The sequence below is a fragment of the Chelon labrosus genome (genome assembly GCF_963514085.1).
Source record: "Chelon labrosus genome assembly, chromosome: 2".
Classification (NCBI taxonomy): Eukaryota; Metazoa; Chordata; class Actinopteri; order Mugiliformes; family Mugilidae; genus Chelon; species Chelon labrosus.
In genome coordinates this window covers 31,464,495-31,485,121 of record NC_140338.1, presented here as the reverse complement: position 1 = coordinate 31,485,121, position 20,627 = coordinate 31,464,495, and the positions used below count along the sequence as shown (strand labels likewise).

The 20,627-nt window shown below is 44.2% G+C and overlaps 1 protein-coding gene across 1 annotated transcript in view; it reads right to left on the bottom strand.

Moving 5' to 3' along the window:
- Positions 1 to 794: 794 nt before the first annotated feature.
- ube2o (ubiquitin-conjugating enzyme E2O) overlaps positions 795 to 20,627 on the bottom strand; it is a 34,698-nt gene continuing 14,865 nt past the window's right edge. Inside the window, exons 2-23 of the mRNA XM_084566773.1 lie at positions 15,609 to 15,668; positions 15,135 to 15,245; positions 14,029 to 14,126; positions 13,815 to 13,878; positions 13,176 to 13,319; positions 12,790 to 12,899; positions 11,968 to 12,118; positions 11,495 to 11,552; positions 10,700 to 10,865; positions 9,766 to 9,921; positions 8,082 to 8,236; positions 7,631 to 7,743; positions 7,390 to 7,518; positions 6,904 to 6,993; positions 6,498 to 6,822; positions 5,926 to 6,293; positions 5,625 to 5,805; positions 5,366 to 5,502; positions 4,958 to 5,161; positions 4,714 to 4,771; positions 3,772 to 4,600; positions 795 to 3,399 (exon numbers count right to left, since the gene is read on the bottom strand). Of these exons, the coding sequence (XP_084422899.1) occupies positions 3,372 to 3,399; positions 3,772 to 4,600; positions 4,714 to 4,771; positions 4,958 to 5,161; positions 5,366 to 5,502; positions 5,625 to 5,805; positions 5,926 to 6,293; positions 6,498 to 6,822; positions 6,904 to 6,993; positions 7,390 to 7,518; positions 7,631 to 7,743; positions 8,082 to 8,236; positions 9,766 to 9,921; positions 10,700 to 10,865; positions 11,495 to 11,552; positions 11,968 to 12,118; positions 12,790 to 12,899; positions 13,176 to 13,319; positions 13,815 to 13,878; positions 14,029 to 14,126; positions 15,135 to 15,245; positions 15,609 to 15,668 (3,735 nt within the window). The 3' untranslated portion in view covers positions 795 to 3,371. The remainder of the gene's footprint in view (positions 3,400 to 3,771; positions 4,601 to 4,713; positions 4,772 to 4,957; positions 5,162 to 5,365; positions 5,503 to 5,624; positions 5,806 to 5,925; positions 6,294 to 6,497; positions 6,823 to 6,903; positions 6,994 to 7,389; positions 7,519 to 7,630; positions 7,744 to 8,081; positions 8,237 to 9,765; positions 9,922 to 10,699; positions 10,866 to 11,494; positions 11,553 to 11,967; positions 12,119 to 12,789; positions 12,900 to 13,175; positions 13,320 to 13,814; positions 13,879 to 14,028; positions 14,127 to 15,134; positions 15,246 to 15,608; positions 15,669 to 20,627) is intronic.

Below are 20,627 nucleotides of genomic sequence, written 5' to 3'. Positions count from 1 at the left end.
TTAACTTTTATAATGCACGAGTATAGTGAGCGGGTAAAAACTAGCCACAGACAAATGTAGTAAGGTTAATCTCACTTTACATAGAAGAAACAGAATGCATAACTCCATTAACAAATCTAGTGAATCTTAATGTTTTTACACATTTGACTCAGAAGTGTTACATATTATTGGGTTTAATGTATATTAAAATTGTTGATTTGCTGGACATGGAGTCGTCTCATTCATGCTCAGGTCTGTTCATGTTCCTCCTAAATCTGGAACCAACAGGTTAACATTCCCTTATGCTCTGTGACTTTTAGCTTTTCCTCATAGGTTAAAATTACACAGCAGCAGCTCACCTTCGTAATTATGGGTGTAGCTGAAAACACAAAGTTTGAATTCTTTCTCTTTTTCACTTGTGGAGGTATAACATGATGACTAAAGAATATGATAAGAGTCAGATTGTCTTGTGATTGATTCAGGGTCCTCCAGTGTGATAACTTCTGCCTTCAAACACCAAGATGGAGGTGGACACAACAACAAACTCAAGGCCTCGTAACTATAGTCCCCAGCACATTCATGGAACCCAACCTTTGACATGTGCCAGAGGTCATTGAGCTCACTTTAAAGTTTTTAGAAAACAATGGCGTGCCGTGGTATGAGCTGCTCCAGGCTCTGGACGCTTGTCAACAGGATCAAATCATTGTTAGTTTCGGTCTTTTCACGCAATTTATTCCGAACGCTGTATTCTTTGCCGCCGTCCTGAAGCAAAGCTGAGGCGGATCCAAATAAATAAAAGCCACACGTTTCAATGGTACTGCTTGCAAAGTTTAATACATCACTATACAGTTGTGTCAAAGCAACAAAAGTAAACCATTAAAAAAAATTAAGTCAGAAGTACAATACACACTCAGCATTTTTGTACATGTATGCCCCAAGCATTCGTGTGACTTGTTAGAACTCAGGTTTGTGTTAAATATACACTGTATGTATTCATATTTCAATATAGTCATGATGTCTGTACAGAGGGAACCAGGCTACAAATTATAACTTTATTAGTTCTTTTTTTTTAATATTATATCAATAACAGGCCACTGTGGAAATGTAGACATCGTACAGTCAAGTCTTGTGTGTAGCCCATTCAAAAGGCTTAAAGCAACATGTTACATGCTTTGGCTGTAAAACAAACTTTCCTCAATAATAATAATAATAATAGCAATAATAAGAATTATTATGGTTTAAATCTGAAGAATATACACAGAAAATTGTACATAGCATCACGGGCTCGATATCCTGCCGGACTTTAACACTAGCGAAGAGAGCTTCACATTTTCTGTTTCTGTTGACGAATGAGGAAGAGGGGGAAAGATGAAGCAGTAATGTCACCTCAGGTCTCTGTGGTGCTTTCAAAGACACCGTGAACACGGCCCTCGGTTGTTGCTGTGTTGTCTTCAGACAAAGGTGAAAAGAGGAGAACCTCCAAGAACTAAAGAGCTGTGGCATTTTCCAAACCGCAGCAGGTGAAAGAAAAAAAAAGAAGGGAACAAGGCTACACACTACAGCAACACATCCTCCTGTGTAGCATTAAAGGCAGCGAAACAATGAATCAAATCCAGGAAGCAGACAAAGTATGGATGCAGCAGGAACACCAGTATTAAGAGTCACATGGGGGAAGAGTATGGAAGACAAAAAACAAAACACCCTCAGTCATTTCTTTAAAACGCAGCAGCTCTCCACTTTTTATCCTCTCCCAGGTTCACAATGGCACAGTGTGCTTTCCCGTTCAGAAACATTCCTCAGCATCAAGGTTCTTAGTTCAAGTAAAATAACAAGACATTTCATAAGATCTTAGCAAGCATGAGGGTACGACCTGGATTATAATCAGGAGATTTTTAATATCTTGAAAGAGAAGGGAACATAATGTCAGCTATTTCATAAAAAGATGTAAACAAAGACTGCTGATTTCCTCAGGAAGCACGATTGGACCCAAAGTTTGAGTTTCACAGCACAATCTGTGGCAAAGCAACAGTTTTGTGATAACGTGGTGAATAAAACCTTGACTTATCTTAATCCAGTTTGAATAAATGAAGTGTAAAGAGAAGAAATGAAGTGTTACTTTTCTCTACGACCACTTTTAATGAATAAAACCAGAGAAATAACAGATAATAGCAGATTAATAATCAACAAACCTTCAGCGTAACCCTTAGGATGCATTCTCTCTGAACGCAGCGGCCTCAGTGAGAGACCCACGCTGTGTTTCTTGAAGCAAAGGGGGGTTTAGTGGTTTTTTGTGTGTGTCTAGGCCCGTTTAGGTTAATGTTAAAGCATGACACAAGCAGCTCAGTACACAATGATCATTAAGAACAATTCAAGTAAGGCAACATGTTGACATGAGATGACGGAATGGTTGCTGTATGTGGTTTTTTCCCCCATTAAATTGTGTCATGTGTGGCCATGTGGGTTCACCTCTATCCCAGAATAGTGGTGCACTGTGGGTAAAGCTCCACTCTGAAACCTGCAGTTCAGCCTCTACGATGAACAGCTGCTAAATTCTACAGAAAGTGAATGGAGTTTTGTATGGAGAGGCGACGACGGCCGTGTTAAGCTTTAAGCACAAACCCCTTCACATACAGCCACCCAGCTGTCCTGTCCTCCTGTGCCTGGCTGGCATCTCTACACACTAAAACAGCTACAACAGTCTGACCTTCAGAGGTGATTCATATGTAAACTTTGTCACTCGATGTTTGCTGCATGGTTTGGTGCGAGTGATTGGCGAAGGAACGTACCAGTAAGTATAGTGGAAGAAGTGGTGAAAGCGGTCGTGGTTGGCAGTTTTACTGACATTCAGCCTGTTCTACTGTGAATAGTTGTGAGAGAATTTGGCAGAAAGCGTACAACCAGTGATTCCTATATATATATAATAATAAAAAACAAACAAAAAAAAACCTCCTCCTGATCAGTGTGTGTGTACTTCCATCTCTCCTGGACCAGATTGTCCCTTCATTTGTTCGTCGTAGTGCAGGATGGTACAGCGATAATGTCAGTAGTGCTACAGATAGCCGCGGCTGGGCTTTGCAGTTTTATTTTTTTTAGTGGTACCCAGCTGGTCACGAGTCTGCTTTACATTTCTCAGGCTGATCGAGACGGCAGAGTGGTTATCCAGCAGATCTCCAGCCGTACAGTGGAGGCTAGTTGGATGAGGGGTGGAGGAGGGTTCATGGCACTGATTTTCCATCTCACTCAGTCCTTCTTCGCATCCGCCGTCACCGAAGGCATGCGAGGACCTCCAGAGAAAGCTCCACGTTTTTTTTTACCTGCGTCTATGAACAGATGGTTTCTATGAGGCGGGGGCTGCTCCTGTCGGTTTGAGTAAGTGTGTAGTCCACCCCTCTTTATCCATCACACTCATCTGACAGGACGCTGAAGGAGAGCAAAGACATTATCAAGTCACATCCAAACTAGAACCTAACTCCTGATCAAAGGTGCTGTTCTCCTGCAGCCGTGGTTTGATTGAGGAGGTTTATGGGGAAAAAAAAAAGTCAGAACGTTGTGGATGTTAGGGCAGCAGGAGCAGGTAAGACTAAGACATGGAGGTAAAGGGGTAAAAATGTGGGCAGTGCTGGGGGCACAGTGCAGCTCTGGACAGAGGCGCAGGAGATTGAAAAGTGTACCCCTCCCCAGACGACAAGTAACGGGCCCTCCTCTACGGCTTGAGGCAGATGGAAAGAGAAGAGAGGAAAAGAGTGGGGGACAGTGCAGTGGTGTGTTGGGAGACGGTGAGGAGGCACTTACTTGTCCTCTATGTGCTCAGCGATGCCAGCAGCGGCCAGCGCAGCTCTGTACTGCAGCAGCACGCCTCGAACACTCTTCACAAAACCTTTTGAGAGGGGGAAGAGTGGAAAGCCGATGTCCGGGTAGCCGCTGCCCTCTGGGAGGAAACTCCGGTAGCTCTTTCTCCTTTTCTTTGGTCGCACCACAGGCTGGCTTCCCGAGGAGCCCACCCCTCCTCCGCCAACCGTAGCAGAGCCTGATTCTGATGTCCCGCTGCGGACCACAGAGCCAGGGACGGTAGGGCCACACCTGTTTTCTCCACCCGCAGAGGTGCTCCCCTGGGTGCTGTCGCAGTCTGAGTTCTGGCTCAGCTCCTGCTGAGGGGCCGCTGTAGTGGAGGAGGTCAGCCCTGAATCCTCCAGCTCCTCCTCCATAATACTGGGAACTCCTCCTCCTCCGCCCTCCTCCCCAGGCTTACTGGGGCTGCTGTGGGCCACTGCCACAGGCCCTGATCCCAAGGGCAGCAGCTCATCCAGAGGCTCCACAGATGAAGCTCGGTCCTTCAGGTGCCTGGAGGATGAGTGCGCCGCCTGACCCCTCTCAGAGGCCTCATGCAGCTCAAGCCACGCCTCCAGTCGGTGCACGAGCCGCCAGCCATTGGACATAAAGTGCTCCTGGATCTCCTGTTTGAAGACCTCCACGGGATGCTGGAGGAGCTGCGTCATGGACTGCACCATCTTGATCAGAGCCATCTCATTGTAGCAGCGGCTGTTCTCATAGCCTTCCTGTAGGCCGCGGTCGCTGTCGAAGCCAGCCTCATTATAATAAGGCTCATTGACGAGGATAAGGCCTGCAGAAAGACACAGCACACCACACAACAGCGTCAGAATGACTAGTGAGCAGATGAACACAGGAATAAAACATTTCAGCAGCAGGGAGGAATGTGTGTGACATTGCTCTAACCTTGTATGGAGATGAGGACTTGTAGCAGGCTGGACTTGCTGGTCCACCTCTCAGTGCCCTGTGGATCACACCAGCCAAGAAAAGAAAGCCAACAGATCAGAACCACTCATGTAACTGTAGGTAACTGCCAGAGCAGCTGCAGGTGTTGTGTGAAACTTCCAGGAAGCACCAAAAAGATTATTATTATTATTAACTAAAGTGCATTCCTGTACAAACCTGAATAAACCTGGAAAACATAACTGACCTTGCCGATCCAGGTGCCCAGCAGACTGACGCAGACCTTGCCGTTGTCGTACAGGTTGGGGTTGAGGCGGCCGCTGCACTGGGACAGGTAGCGGAACAGAGGCGGCACAGCTGGGTAGATGTTAGGCAGCTGGATGTCGAACAGGAACAGACCGTCCTCGTAGGGCGTACGAGTCGGCCCTTTGATCAGAGCTGAAAACAGGTCCTGTGTCGGAGGAAGAGGAGAAATTTAGGAGACATTTCTTGGTGTATGTCGGAGTACTTTAAAAGGACACTAATGTTCAGCAATGAGATTTTCTATCACAGATGTATAATCATAGCTGCTGTCCTGTCAGTCTTAGTGTATTTCTTTAAAGAGTATGAACTGTAGTCTGTCTTATAGAGGTGGTCTTCATGACAGGAAACCCACCATGCGGTCTTCAAATGTTTTGACCATGATGCCGTCTGGCAGCGACGTTGCCAGCAGAGCCATTTCCTTCCGCACTGTGCTGAAGAACTTCTTTGCCTCCGCCGGCTGAAACTCCATTTTATTAAAGGAGTGTGTGTCTGCGACAGAGAGAAACATGTGGGCGGTGAGGATTTATTCTGGAGCTTTCAACGGGGAGAAAACAAATGAATGGACAGATGGAGGGAGGAAGGGGTACACTCAACACATCTCCACGACTCACCTGGTGCCCACTCCAGCACTGAGAACACCTCTCCCTTGGCACTGGTAAAGGTCACGCCAGGCTTGCCGCCACTCTGTTGGCACAGTACCGGTGTGTCACTGAGAAAGTCACTGGGCCACTCTTGTCCACCCACTGGCGTCTGAGGCTCCTGCTGTGGCTTCTCCTCACCAACTCTTTCTGCCTGAACAGTAACAAACCAGCAGGTAAGCCAGGACACATCTACGTGCTGCACTTCTTAACGCTCATTTACCTGGGTCGCACTGATGAACTCTGAGCACAAGACGGATCGATCGACACCTACCTCCGTCCCTGCTCCTCCACCCCCCACGGCCTCCACCACAGCTTCCATCTTCTCCTCCTCCACAATGGCCACGTTGTCCAGCGTCTTCCTCAGGTTCTCCTGCAGCTTCTTGATGTCGTCCAAGAAGCGCTTCTCCTTGGTTGGTTTTTCGGGGGCTGCCGGCGCCACCGAGGTTGCTACATGAGTGGTGGAGGCAGGTTCAGCAGAGGTTGGGGAGGTCGGAGAGCCGCCGGTCCACAGCTGCTCCACAGTCATGTTCTTCAGGCTCTCCAGGATCTTCAGGGCCTCTTTCAACTCCCTAAAGCCCCGAGAGGCTCCATCCTTACTGGGCTTCTCCGCTCCATTGACTGCTCCTCCTGGAGTGGTTCCTACGCACAGAGAATATTGCAGATGAGCTATAGAGATAAAAATATATATACAATTTTGTTTAGATAAAGACTACACCAGTATATTCTGTAATGCTCAACAGTTGTAACTAGGAGAAAAACTCTTAAACTCAAGGTGAATGATTTATGCTTTGCTCAGTTGAGTTATTCCAATGAAATGTAATATAAATACTTGAGCTTCCACACCTCCTCCAGAAGCAGGACTGGCCACAGCCACAGATGCCTCCCCCTCCTCTCCAGGGGCTCCTTTAGTGGGGCTGGTGACCGCGGCTTTGCTGCCCTCCTGTGGGGGGATGATGAATGTTGAGGAGCTAGTGGGTGTCGGGGTCGGCGTCGCCGTGTCCGTGGCGTCCGCGTTGTTGGCGTGGCTGTCGTCCTCGGTGGTCAGGCCGTTATCCGTCTCCCAGCTGTCGCTCTCGTCCTCCCACTCCTCGGTGGACAGGACGCTGCTCGTCTCCTCCACCGAGTCGTAGTCGGTCTCCTCGATCTCAGACTCCACGTTGTAGAGGTACTGCGTGGCAGATTGGTAGACGGTCAGCGAGCGTCTCACTGATGTTTACCACTACATTCAGTATCAAAGATTAACATTCACCTGAGGCAGGACGATGGTCACTGAGTTGTCTGCCCACACCACCTCCACTTTGCTGCTCACATCCACCCTGAACACCTGGCCTACTGAGGTCTGAGAACAGGAGAACGTAGAGACAACCATTAACAACACATGACAAGACATGACATGAAAACAACTGTAAAAGGGTCTGGAACGCTCTATGGATACTGCGCTGTAAAGACTAAAAAGACTGTTGACTAAAAAGAACAAAGCCTCACTATACACAGCAGTTTTTTTTTCTGAACATGAAATATGCACTTAAACTGAACTGTAGTATTATGAAATAGCGCCCATGTAATGTTTCAATATTTGGCCCTTACGGCTTAATAAGAGAAAAGCTGTGTTCCCACTATGTTTCTGGGTGATGGAAATGATTTTAAAGCAAAATAATAAACCCTGAGAGTATCTTAATACAAGTCTGCTCCCACGCCCAAATTCAAGTGAACTAAGCACAGTTTTTGTTCTCACCTCATTTTCACAGTCGTTCTGCCCGTTCTCTGCGTTCCATATTCTGATGACGATGTCAGTGGTGCGGAAATGGAAGTCTGGATGATCTGCAATGTCGTACACGCTGACATCTTCCTCCACGCCGATAACCTAAAATATTATGGTACAAAAATATAAATGCATGTATTAGTGAAGCTGCTGCTTTGATTACGGCAACACTTTAATCATCTTTAATCTCAGTCACGTCATTCTTCTGACTGACCTCCACGTCGTCACTGGTGGAGTTGAGTTTGATCCACTTCACGACACATGTTCTACCCCTGTGATCGCCAGACTGGATCACACCGTACACGCCTGGGTCCTGCAGGGCTTGGGCTGAGGTAAGCAGACAACACACAAAAGTTTAGAGACGAAAGCCCACACAAAAAAAACATACACCAGAAACCTCAAAAAGTAGACACCTGGGGAAAATGGAAACCTCAGTTTGCTGTAACATCACTCCCTTACAGTAAATCTATTTTCAGCAGACGCACACAAAGTTGGCACAGTTTCAGGAAACGACCTAGATACTGTAGGTACCAGGTGGCAGAGTGGCCCATATAAAACATCACTGCAGTCCACAGGGACAGAAATCTGACACACGGTTTGTCTGGAAAAGGAAAATCAAACAAATCATTAATAAAAAAACAGAGAATCCAATAAATGTTCCTCACGTCGTTTGTCTACTACGAAGTCCCCGGGGCAAAACTCGTGGCTGTCGAGATGCTGAATGGGGATGAGGTCGTTTGATCGGATCCCCTTCTCCACCCGCCCGTCCTTCCACATCACGTCAGCCGTCGTCTTTGTGGAAACGACTTCCACTGCCACCCTGAGATCAAAAATAAGATAGATGAGATAACACAGAGGAGATTTCCATATAGACTCAGGTCAGGTAAAAAGAATGTTTCCCAGAAGGTATCGAAGAATTTAACATGTCCAAGACCATTGCTCCATTTTCATAATTCTTTCCTTTCACATTTATTTATATAGCAGCAAGAACAACGCTAATTGTCTCAAAACGTATTACAGAGCCTGAAACCCCCAGAGCAAGCACTGAGGTGACAGTGGCAGAAAAAACTCCCTCTTAGCAGGAAGAAACCTTGAACAGAACCCAGCTCACATGGAGGGACCCATCTGCTTGAGGCCGGATGGTTAGAGACAGAAAAAGGGAGAGAGGAGGAGAAGAAGGAGAGGAAGTAGTGGCAGACGCAAAGAGACAAATTCATACATACATCTAAATAAAGCATACATACGGTATATACATGATACAAACAAGAGTGAGTGAGAGTGTGACAGGATGTTCAGCATTAAAGAAAGTACTACAGTTCCTAATTGCAGTAGTTTAAGTCCTCATATTATTTTACTTAAAATACCTAGAGAAGATTTGAATGCTGCTTTCTATTGCCATATTTAGGGTAACGTCAGTGCATCAGAACTTATGCACTGCCAAATTTACTGCCAAGTTTTGATTTAGATGAAAAATCAGGTTGAAAAAGCTAAAAAATAAAAAATAATAATACAACTACAAACACAGAATCATGTTGATGCTTGTCAGACTGGTGTAGGTCTTATTTTAGACCTTCAGTCTCACTGGTAATGAAATGGCAAATGGCAGGAAATCAACAGGGGCTTGTATGGGTGGGAAAGAGTGTGAGCAGGGAGGGTTTTGTCAGCTGAGGGCGACCGTGGCTGTGTGGTTGTGGAAATGACACCATCAGTTGTCAATCTCCAGTTTCACTGTTTGTCCGTCCCCTCTCTTGTTTGTCAGAGGGCTCAGGTCTGTCAGACACCGACAGACACGGAGGCTGCAGTTTTTACAGGGCAAGCAGTCACTGGGGTTATTTTTACATCCAGTCTGTCCTGACAGAGCAGCAGGGGAGGCAACCTATCAGACGTATAGGTCGGTCAAATGTCAAAACACTTTACCCATCAAACAAGGTCAAACTAAGACAGCTGGACTTGTTCACCACTCATTCAAGTAGCTTCTTCAGTTCTAGCTGACTGGGGGAGAGTTGAGGTTTTTATTAGCAGCATCTGTGGGTGGTGCCATGACTAGAGTCTTTTAACAACCAGATAATATATCCGGTCGATATACCATCACCTGAGCAACTGAGACAGACTCAAAACACTTTGATCCTCAGACTTTAACAATGTGCATGAGATCGATCATGGAGTCTGATGAGACACTAAATACACAGAAAGGATATACAGCAATTAGGCAGACGTACTGATAGTAAGGAATTAAAATGATATGAATGGATGAATGGAAAAAACATAACAATGATATGTTATTGCAGTGCATGGAGTGAAGAAGGAAAGTGACGGAAGAAAAACTGAAATATTTTGTCGTTTACCCACCGGTCTCCAGGCTTGAACTCCCGTGAGAACTTTGTCCTCTTCTTCTTGTGTTTCCTCTTCAGGTTGCGTATGGAGAGCGGGATGCTCTTCTTGCGGTTGGTTCCCAGACCGCCGCTCTGAGAGGAGGCTGTGGAGCTCGCCGAAGACGTCAGAGAGCTGCAGACAGGTTTACGATCACATAGGAGAAATACACAGAGGATGCTCTTTGAGTGGTATGTAGAAACTCATACATGACCAATAAAACTGAGCCTAATTTCTGATAATTTCTTTTATTAATTGACTAAATTTGGAGGTTTGTCAAAGGAAAAACTGGAAAATATCTGTAACAGTATCCTTGCAGCCAAGGTAACATTTTCATATTTTCACAAGCCACAACTAAGTCAAGCAAGATTCAGTCTCTGGATGATGAACAAGGTGATGGTCTCTGTTCTCTGGTTCTGGTATTGTAAGCGCAACAATAACTGTAAAACACACTGATCAGGCGTAACATTATGACCACCTTCCTAATATTGTGTAGGTCTCCCTTGTGCTGCTGGGGATGGCTGCTGCCATCAAGGAGTGTCATTGTTATGGGGTGGAGGTGCCTGGTCTGGTCTAGGTGGGTGCTACATGTCTAAGTAACATCCACATGAATGCCAGGTCCAGAAGTTTCCCAGCACACACACTCCGTTCAGTTTCCTCAATAATGCACATTGAGCTTATCCCCTGGCTAAATTAAAATAGGCCGAATCATTCTCCTAAACTCCAACAGTCCTGCTGTTGAACAATTACTTGGCTATTTCTCTAAATGCAAAGAAATAAATCAGACTTAGCCCTTAAGCTGGTGGTTAGTTGTTGTTCAAAGAGTCTGTAAGAAGAGAAGTGGCTGACTACAGGGGTTTATCAAGTTTTCCCACATGTTACATTGATGAAATTTTACAAATTGCAAACAGACCTGGTGTCATCAGTGTCTTCTGCAGCCTCGTCATCAGCGTCCTGCTCCCCGTGTTCAGCCGAGGTGTCGTTGGTGTTCTGGGAGTCAGGGGGGTTCTGGACAGGCACTGCAGGGCCGTTGTTGTTGTTAGGATGAGGCGGGTCCGTCTGCTCCAATTTGTGCTCGCCTGGAGGGAGACCGAAATGTGAGAGGAGGCATTTTCATTTCAAAAACAGGAACTTAAATGAAACAAGGAAGCTTGATTCATTTAACAAAAACAGAATCATCATTCAGAAGTAAACGGGTTATCCAGCTAGAGAACAATATAGATTCTACTTTAGAGCCTTCGTTTTGTAAAGGGCCACAAAAAAGCTCATAGCCTACTTTGTTATTTTTCTGTGGCTTTACAGAGACGCACAGTCATCCTCTGTTTTCATGGATCGTTTCTCAGCTGAAGTGTGCTGCACTCAAGCACACTTTCCAATTAGTCTGCTTCCTCTGAACAGAGCTCCATTTGTGGGAAGGACTGCCTGATGTCTCACAGGAACGTTAAATAATTCTGACTCTGCACTGCATGGAGATATTTAGTTCACAGCTACTTTAGGGAGGAAAGATCCTCATTTTGTTTTAAATCATCACAACCATTTGCACAGTACCGACCATAGACTGTATACGAACTAACTATAGTGTTACTCAATGTTTCTACCAGGAAAACATGTTTTCAAAGTTGCTTCAACAGATTAAACTCTTATTTATTTTATCTGAATACAATTGTGTGTGTGTGTGCATGTTCCTCTGGATACTGTGTTTTGACACCTTGTAAGTCGGCGTTCTCCGTCTTCTTCCCAGAATCCTTCTTGAACATCCTTTTCAACTAACAGGAGACAGACAAAAGAGGAGAGGTTGAAGATGATCAAAAAATGGCTAGTAGCTGCCAGTCTCTAACTCAAAAGTGTATCCAATATTAGACAGAATTCCCAGAATACACCAGGATCCACAAAGTTCCTGTTACTTCACATGCTGTGCAAAACAGGTGATTTTAGGTGTTAATAAACAAAGCTAAAAACAGGCAAGTGGGACGTCTACGAGACGTGTTCATGCAAGTGACTTTTCCACTTTGAAATGGCTGGTGGAGAGTTTAGTTTTTTGTTTTATTAATCAGGAACATCTGTGGTATGACTAGGTTCTGTTAACCAGATACTCACCTGTAGTTGAAAAAATGTGTCTATTGCACCTACCCTACAAAAACAGTAAATCAACCTTACATAAATAAAATCATTTATCCACACCTTTCTTGCAACAGGGTCTTCAGGCAGAACAGGGGCGCCCTCGGGTCCTTCACAGGTGATGCGTGTTGCATCCCCCTTGGCAGGGAAGACGTATAGGGCTCTCTCTCCCAGCTGCCTTTGGGTGTGGTCGTAGTAACCGAGACGCCTCACCCTAAAGCCGAGCAGAAGAATGACTTCACTCAAACTTCACATCCATCTCTGGTACTTACTGTGTATCAGTCTGTATTTATTCTGTATCAGCGTGAAACTGGATTCTAGTTAGGACACATTGACTGAAAACTGAGCTCTTGGAAAATATGTCCCTAAAAATCCTGCCAGTAAAATCCAGAATTACAGAATGCCACATCCACAAGTTGAATACATAAAGTCTTACTACAACAGCAGCAAGTATGAGGAGGCAGACAATGGCTACGTTTATATAACCACCAATCCTTCAGCCAGACTGACATCATTTTGATTCCAGACTGTTTACATAGATGAGCTAAATGATCTGAGAAGTATTATGTACTGACATGCCCCTAAACATCAATCAAATAAAACTTTTTTGACATGTGCCAAGTGGTTCTGCCTATTGTAGAACCTCCAATTCTGCAGGAAGTAGTTTTTTTCAACAAATTTATTGACAATACTTCATTCATTCTCAACAGCGCTGCCCACATTGAGTTTGAGCAACCTTTCAACTCATTGTAGCTATGTTCCTGTCCCTACTTGAAACTCTTCACGTCACCTGTTGTTGTCCCCACCCTTATGGCAGAAGGGCAGTACCCATGTAATGGTTGCCACTGTTGAAGATGTTACATGAGGATGAGTGACTGGACTGACCTGCAGAGATTTTCCTGTGTGATCGTGGAGGGAGGTGGATAGACACTGTCAGAGCCTTTGGGGGAGTAGCTCTTGGTGATCCACGTCACCTTCAGCTCCACCACCTTCACCTGAAGGAAACAGAGTGACCTTTAAGTGAGCCTTTAAACTACTTGACTAACATAATTAACTGTCACCAGCATTCTCATTTGACTGATTGAACATTAGTATGTCCTCTCAAGTGATCCAATCATAATGCCATGTTTCTAGCCCAATTCATAAAAATCTTTTTGTGAAGAAAAACAAAAAAATAAACACTGCCTTGAATTATGAAATAAGTGTTTTATTAGAGGAAGTCAGTTACCATCTTTTATACAAGAACTCTACAAAATGGGATTGTGTCTCACCTCTTCTACCACCACCCTGAACTTGCACTTCCTGCTTAGGACCGGTTTGACCCCCGACAGCCACTGTACATTAGAGAAGACTTTGGCTGGACCAATCAGGACCTGGCCTGGGTAAAAGCCGTACGCCTCATCAAAGAACAGACCCTGAAGAACAACACAATAACAAGAATATCAATGATGAAGTAAGAACATGATATCAACAACAAAGAAAGTCTGTATCATATTCAACATTTTAAGATTAGACTTCAAGGATTCAAGGATTCTTTATTGTCATTACGACACATGCTGGTACATGGGAAGGAACGAAATTGGTTACTCTGGTCCAGATTCAAGCCATATACTAAAAGGGGGCTTGACCCCGGGAGCACGAGAAGCCGCTGCACTATTGCGCGCCGCCATCTTGAGACTTGCTTCTGTTACAGCTAAAATGCAAATATAGCAAAGTTTAACTTTACACCATTTTTTGTATATTAAATGATCGGGAATTTCTGTGGCAGAACAGGTATAAATACAACATATAGTACAATCTTATAATGTTGCTAGAAGCTCGTCTTTAATTGTGCAGTATGTGTTTTATTAAGTTGTTCTGTGAAAAAAGTCAAATGATGGATTGCTTTTTCAAAATTGACAGATACATACCGAATCACTGACATGTGGACAGACATCGTAAAGCTTGGCACCGTCTTCCACACTCATGGAGCACCTGGAGGGAGGCAAAAGCAGAGAGAGGATTGATTGACGCTGGCTGGATTTGGCACTGAAGAAAGTGAGCCAGCAAGCGCAGACACATACACACACACACACACACCAACACACAGTACACACAGTCTACTCTCATACACACACAGTCTACCTGGCTCCATTGGAGAGCTTAAGGATAATGTGATTGGTCAGGTCATACACTTTTCCCAGCCAGAAGTCATAGGCAATGTAGTCACCGTACATGAAAGACTGCGAGGAACAAAACAACAGGATCAATATCAATTTCACATCTTATTAAAGTATGACCTCAGATATTTAGACAGTAATAGCTTGCAGGTCAGAATCATTTTCCACCTGACTCCAAAACAGAAATGCAGAGCTTACAGAGGGGAAATGCAGAGGTTATAGAAATGCTGTTGCCAATTCATCTAGGCTGAGACTATTATTAATAATAAAGTGAAACGGTTGTGACAAAAGAACAACCTCTGTACTGAATTATACTGTCATTTGCAATTAGATGAATTATTTTGTGTCCATTAATCTCAAACATTAGATTATCCTACACGTAATGCAATAAAACACACTCCCTGCCTGTACAGCACACCATGCTACCCTGTTATCATCCTAATCACTACAAGTCAACTTTTCTATGTTGTGGCAACAGCGAAAGAAATGTGACAATGCATCATTCTTTCTTTAAAAAATGTATTTTAATGGCAATTATAAGTAGATTTATCGTATTACTATTGGTCTGGTTTATAGAAATCACACTAAAAAGGTAGATGTAGCCGACGTGACATCAGGAAATTGGCTATAAAGGCTTAAAATTATGCATAATTAAATCCATGGCCGTTCTGAGTGACAGATAGGTACCGTCTCAGTTTGCTCTGTCTCATAGCTTCAGTGGTCCACCTCAGCTCAAACTCAACCTTCATCTTTTTGCACATTATTTTTTTATTTTTGGGGAATTAGCTGGAGTCAGCCATAGCCAAGATGGTGATGCCCAGAGCCACCACAATGAGCTTCTAAACTGCTCTGTGGGAAACTCGTGGGTGATGTCAGGAGGCTGTCCATCTTCATATACAGTATGCAACCAATGTTATTACCAACTGTTGGCCATTAGAAAGAATACAGGTTTAAGGCACTTACACATCGGTTTTACTTTTTAAACACAGAGTCTACATCCACTTCTTTTACATAGTCTGTGATATAAGTATTATGGCCCTCCAGCTGCAAAATACAACGCTACGGTCTTACCCAGATGTGCTGCAGGTCCTTGCTGTTGACTGGATACAGTACGCAATTTGTTCCCACTAATTTCACCGCACACTCGATGTCAATGTTAGTCACGATACCACACTGGTTGTCCTGTAATACAGCAAACAGAGACACACGTCATCTACATTACCACATCCTGGTAACAGGGCATCATTCAGGTGAGCACACACTTTGAATTTCAACCAAAGGAAAATCTCAAAGCTTCATGCTGAATTTGTATTCAGATTGTGAGCTGTTGCGAAAGTCTCCCTTTAGCCCTTTGTAAGTGTCGATCTGCAGTAATATTCCAGTCATGTCTGCCACTGCGAGTGGAACAGAGTGGTGAGCAGTGACATGACTGACAAAGAGCAAGTCTTGATTGGAAAAAAAAAAAAAAATGTAGAAATAAGACAGAATGACAGAGGTGCAGAGAGAAGGTGAAAGAGTAATAAAGAGGCTTAGGACTCTACTCACATTAGAATTGTTTCGTCGTACGATGTCTCTAATGACGATGGACCGATCTTCAAGTTTCAGCTGTAAAAGAAAGAAAGTAAACAAGTTTAGAAAATTGTGACTAAGGCCCTGTTCACACATGAAGCAATTCACTTCAGTTTGTTTTGATTTATATAGCATTAATAACAATACAAATTATCTCTAGATGCTTTATAGATCCCAGAGGCTGAAACCCCCAGATCAAGCACCAAAGTGATGGTGACAAGGAACAACTCCCTTTTAACGGGAAGAAACCTTGAGCAGAACCCAGCTCATATTGAGGGACCCATCTGCTTGAGGCCAGCAGAGCAGAGACTGAGCAGCAGGAGGAAGCAGATTCATTCATACACACATCTAAATAAAGCCAAAACCAGATATTTTGTATTTATGTTTTAAGTCTGCCATAAACCAAAACCATGACCCTGTATAGACAAAACTTCTTCCTCTTCTGTTTTAGGGCGGTTGGCTAGTGTCAATGCTGCCAGAAATTGAAGAAGAAGAAAAAACTAAATTACGTGACTAAACATGTCTGCTGTGTGGAAGTACTTTACTTTACAGCAGTTAGTAAATTGTGCAATGTGGATGTTCGGTGAGGTGGTAGTAGGAGATTACCATGCAATACTATCAACTTGATTCACCATCTACAAAAAAAAGCAAAAAAACGCTGCACGGAAACAACAACAACATGGCACTGGAAGACCATTTCTGGTAGAGAACACACATTTTCTGAAGCCAGGGTATGAGTTACCCTCTCCACCATTGACTGTTACATTATCTTTGACAGCCCTATAAAATCCCCATTGGATTGGGACCTGGATCGGCTAATACTTTATCACTCTATTAAAAGATCGGTATCGGATCTTCCCTAGTCAACAGTTTCAGTCACTTCAATGTTAAGATTACTTCACCTGGGAAGCTGCACACTTTGTGTTGCAGAGGGTTTATTTGGCCCATCACCACTATAACTGCCTGAATTCCATTAATATTCCATGGTTTCTTGTCGCAGTATTACTGCTAGTTTTATCCTGCGTGAACACCCCCTAAGACAGCTGGGAGGCTTCATCTTGAAGACATCTTACACCACCAGAAGCTGCTGCTGAGTCTGACAGTGAAACTGGATCATTTTCTAATCATAACACCCTCTCTGCACATCTATATAACTCTGTCATGAACCCCGGAGCAGAACACAGATCAACCAACTACACATAAATCCATTCACACGACAACATGATTGCAGTACCCACCTGCGTCCTGTCCCTACATCCAGCCATGAAGATTCAACAAACACACCCTGCTGTAATGGCACCCCTCTGAGAGCAGATGAATGATTCTGCTGTCCAAACAGACACGTATCTCACCTAGCTGACCAGCAGGAGTCTCTAGTGTGTGTATTCAATACTGAATCAACACACATTGAAATCAAACTGTGGATGTGGAATATGGTTTACAGCTCTGGAACAGACAGTTTGAGAGATAGATGGAGCCAAATCTGATCAAAGAGGGAAGAAAACAGAAGATGTTGGACTTAGCTTGGCTCAGCTGTACTGTAGGTGTATGCAGGCATTTAGAATGAATATAGCAATGTATTAAAACTACTGGTGTGTTGTTTGGAGTACCTATTGGACAATGAAGTACAACTGAGGCCCTGTTCAGAACTGGCACTAACATGTGTCCTGAGAGATCAGATCACAACTGACCAGCTTAAAGCACATGTGTGAACTAGAGGATGGATACCCGACCCGAGCCCGACAGTACCCGACGGTACCCGACGGTACCCGACGGTACCCGACGGGCCGGGCCGGGTTCGGACAGATATTTAGAAAGGATGCTCGGGTTCGGGTCGGGCTCGGTCACATCAGCGCGATACGGCATTGACCATTTAAAATTTAAAACTGCTTATTATGTAGGTAGCCAATGGGCCTGTTTCACTTGATGCAAAGGTTCGTTTTTGTGATTAAAATAAATGTAAAATATTACCCCAAATCCGTCTTCCTGTGTGCGGAAATGTGTCAAACTAGCCAGGACAACGAAAGACGTGCGTATTAAGCTACATGTGTGCGCCTGTGTTATAACGGCGCTTTTTGCCCCGTGTGCGCTGATGCGCTCATCTGTTGACATTTCCGAACGCCTTCCTACAGTTGCTTATAAAAGCGGGCTTTCCACACAAAAAAGTGCATGTGTCATTAGTATGAGAAAAAAAATTAGATTTTAACTGTGTCGGGCTGGGGTCGGGCTCGGACATAAATATCTTAATGCCTGTCGGGCTTGGGTCGGGTTCGGTTACTGCTCTGTCGGACGCAGGCCGGGCTCGGACAGAAAAATGCGGCCCGACCCGCACTCTAGTGTGAACACACCTCAGAAGCATTGAGAATACATTGAGATCCTATCATGCATATCACATTTTGAAGTGGTTTGGGTCATTTATAAATGCTTAATTTTAGTAGTGTCAATACCCTCTTGCACAAGTGTAGTTTTGCCTCAATCATTTGCAACATGTATTCCGAGTGTCGGGATTTAGTACATTTCACACATCCAGAAACGTATCTAAACCAAAGAGACGAAACGAATAAAAACACAAGTGACTGTTATTCACATCTGGTGTGATAAAAACAAATGGCAGAGCAAAACAACAAGAAACAATGTGCCTCGGTGGGAGATGTGTTTAATAGCACTGGTTTGTGAGGCATGAAAAATAGCAACTAGCATAAGCAACAGCTCCCAACACAGCTGCACAGACGAAAGCAACAAAACTTTCACAGAAACCTGAGGGTGTTTCAGGGCTGGAACCCACAGGTTTAACAATAAAGTTGTGTGCTGGAGGTCTTTACTTGTAGCTCAAATAATAGTCTGAACTGTAATTACATTTACTGAATGAGATACTATAAAACTATGTGGAAATTAGTCGTTATATTCACAGTCAGTGGCATGTACATTCAAGGTTTTAATGTACATGCCAGTCACCGTTCTTACGTTCTCTGTCGGCAGGAAGTACACAGAAAAGTAGCAGCGAACCGCCAGCCTCTGAGTTCGGGCTGAGACAGATGGAAGTAGAGGAGGAGAATGTAATTAGGAGCAAAGAAGGTGAAGAAATAAAAACGAAGAACAACAAGGCACCCTGCTGCATGTTAATTATTGACTCGGAGGGTGGGGGAGCTTTTTACCCAGATTCCACCAGACTGAGGAAAATCGGAAGTGAAAAACACGTAAGCAGACGGTGGGATGGCTGGGGTTTCCATTTGACTCGATAGAGCTGTTATCGTAGAGTAGAATGGAATATATCTCTAGTGTACATAAACACCGGTACTACCGTTACTATTGGTAGCAACAGGTAGTTGATTAACAGAATAGTCCGAAAATGAAAAGTACAGTATATTCAAAGCAATGCTTTTGGCTGTTTTATGACATGTAGTAACTAAACAAATAACAAAGATGATAAGATTAAATGCAGTTTCCCTAGTTTTTATGCCTATTATACACGATCAGCCATAATATTATGACAAGTGAAGTGAATAACACTGATTGATCATCATGCCGATGTGTTAGAAGCAGGAAAAATAGGCAAGTGGAAGGATTTGAGCAGCTCTTGTGGGGTGTTCCCAGACTGCAGTGGTCACTACCAATCAAAAGTGGACCAAATCGACGACTGGGTCATGGGTGGCCAGCGGTCGTTGTCGAAAAGGTTCATGCTGGTTCTGATACAAAGGTGTCGGGACACACAGGACATCGTAGTTTGTTTTTGCATGTAGGCTGTGTAGCAGCAGTCTTGCCAGGTTGCCCATGCGGACCCCTATCCAGTGCCCGAAATAGCCTACAATGGGTACGTCAGTATTAGGATGAGACAACGGAAGAAGGTGGCCTAGTCTGATGATTGTCTTTTACATCACCTGGACGGCCAGGTGCTTGTGCGTCGCTTACCCCAGTTTAGAAAGAAGGCTAGCGGGGGCAGTGTGATGCTTTAGGAAATGCTCTGCTTACTTTGACACGTACCATCTACCTAAGCATTGCTGCAGAACATTGAGACCCCACCCTGCAACTTGCAGGTCTCAAAGGATCTGCTACCAACGTACCACAACAGAGCCTACAGGAGTCTATGACGCAACAGGTCAGGGCTGGTTTGGTGCTATTCACTTTTAAACAAAATATGATTTTGTACATTTCTGTACTTGGGTTTATTTCATGGTTGTCGTAGTTCAAAATGAAAATTCTTCAAATAAATTGCTCAATGAAGGAAATATACTGTATATCAGGAGAAACAGTATAAGCCTCACATAAACACTACTGTCTCAGAGTCTGACTGAATGTAAAAACAGAGCGTAGCAGCAGATTGCTAACCACATTAACATCTCCCTCATGAACTGTCATCAACAAGCCACATTAGTAAGAACAACACGCAGGTAGAAATATATCCTGAAAGTCTTATCAGATCTAAAAATAAATGGTGATCATATTCATTCGTAAATTTGTTTTTTCCTATTCCCAAACATCCTGTTGAGGACAGCATGACAAGCACCTGCGAGCCCATTCACACACACTCCTGGGTCTTTGGCAGCACTTCAGCTTTATCTCACACTGCAATCCTACACCACTGAATTCTGGGAGAGTGCATGTGTATGGAGGGGGATACGATCGATGGGTCGCCATGTTCCCTTGTAATCTATTAAGCAGCATCCGTCTCCTCCTCATGTCTCCCCAGCTCAGGGATAGAGCAAACACGCACAGATTTGTCTCCCTTCTCATCTAAAACCTTTTAGCTGAGAGAGGCTCAGACACACAAACAAGTCTTCATTAATATTCTCTCAGTGCGTCGTGCTGCAGTGCGCTACTGTAGCACCAGATACCCTCACCAGTTCAGAAATGTTTAAATCAATAGCGTCAACAGCTCTAGTCACACCCAGGCCCAGACCACACCAGCGCCTTCACGCCTATTACAAATGACCAGGGTGTGAACTGGCTGCTAAAACGTCAGAAATATAACACACTTAACACGTGGAACTGTAATGT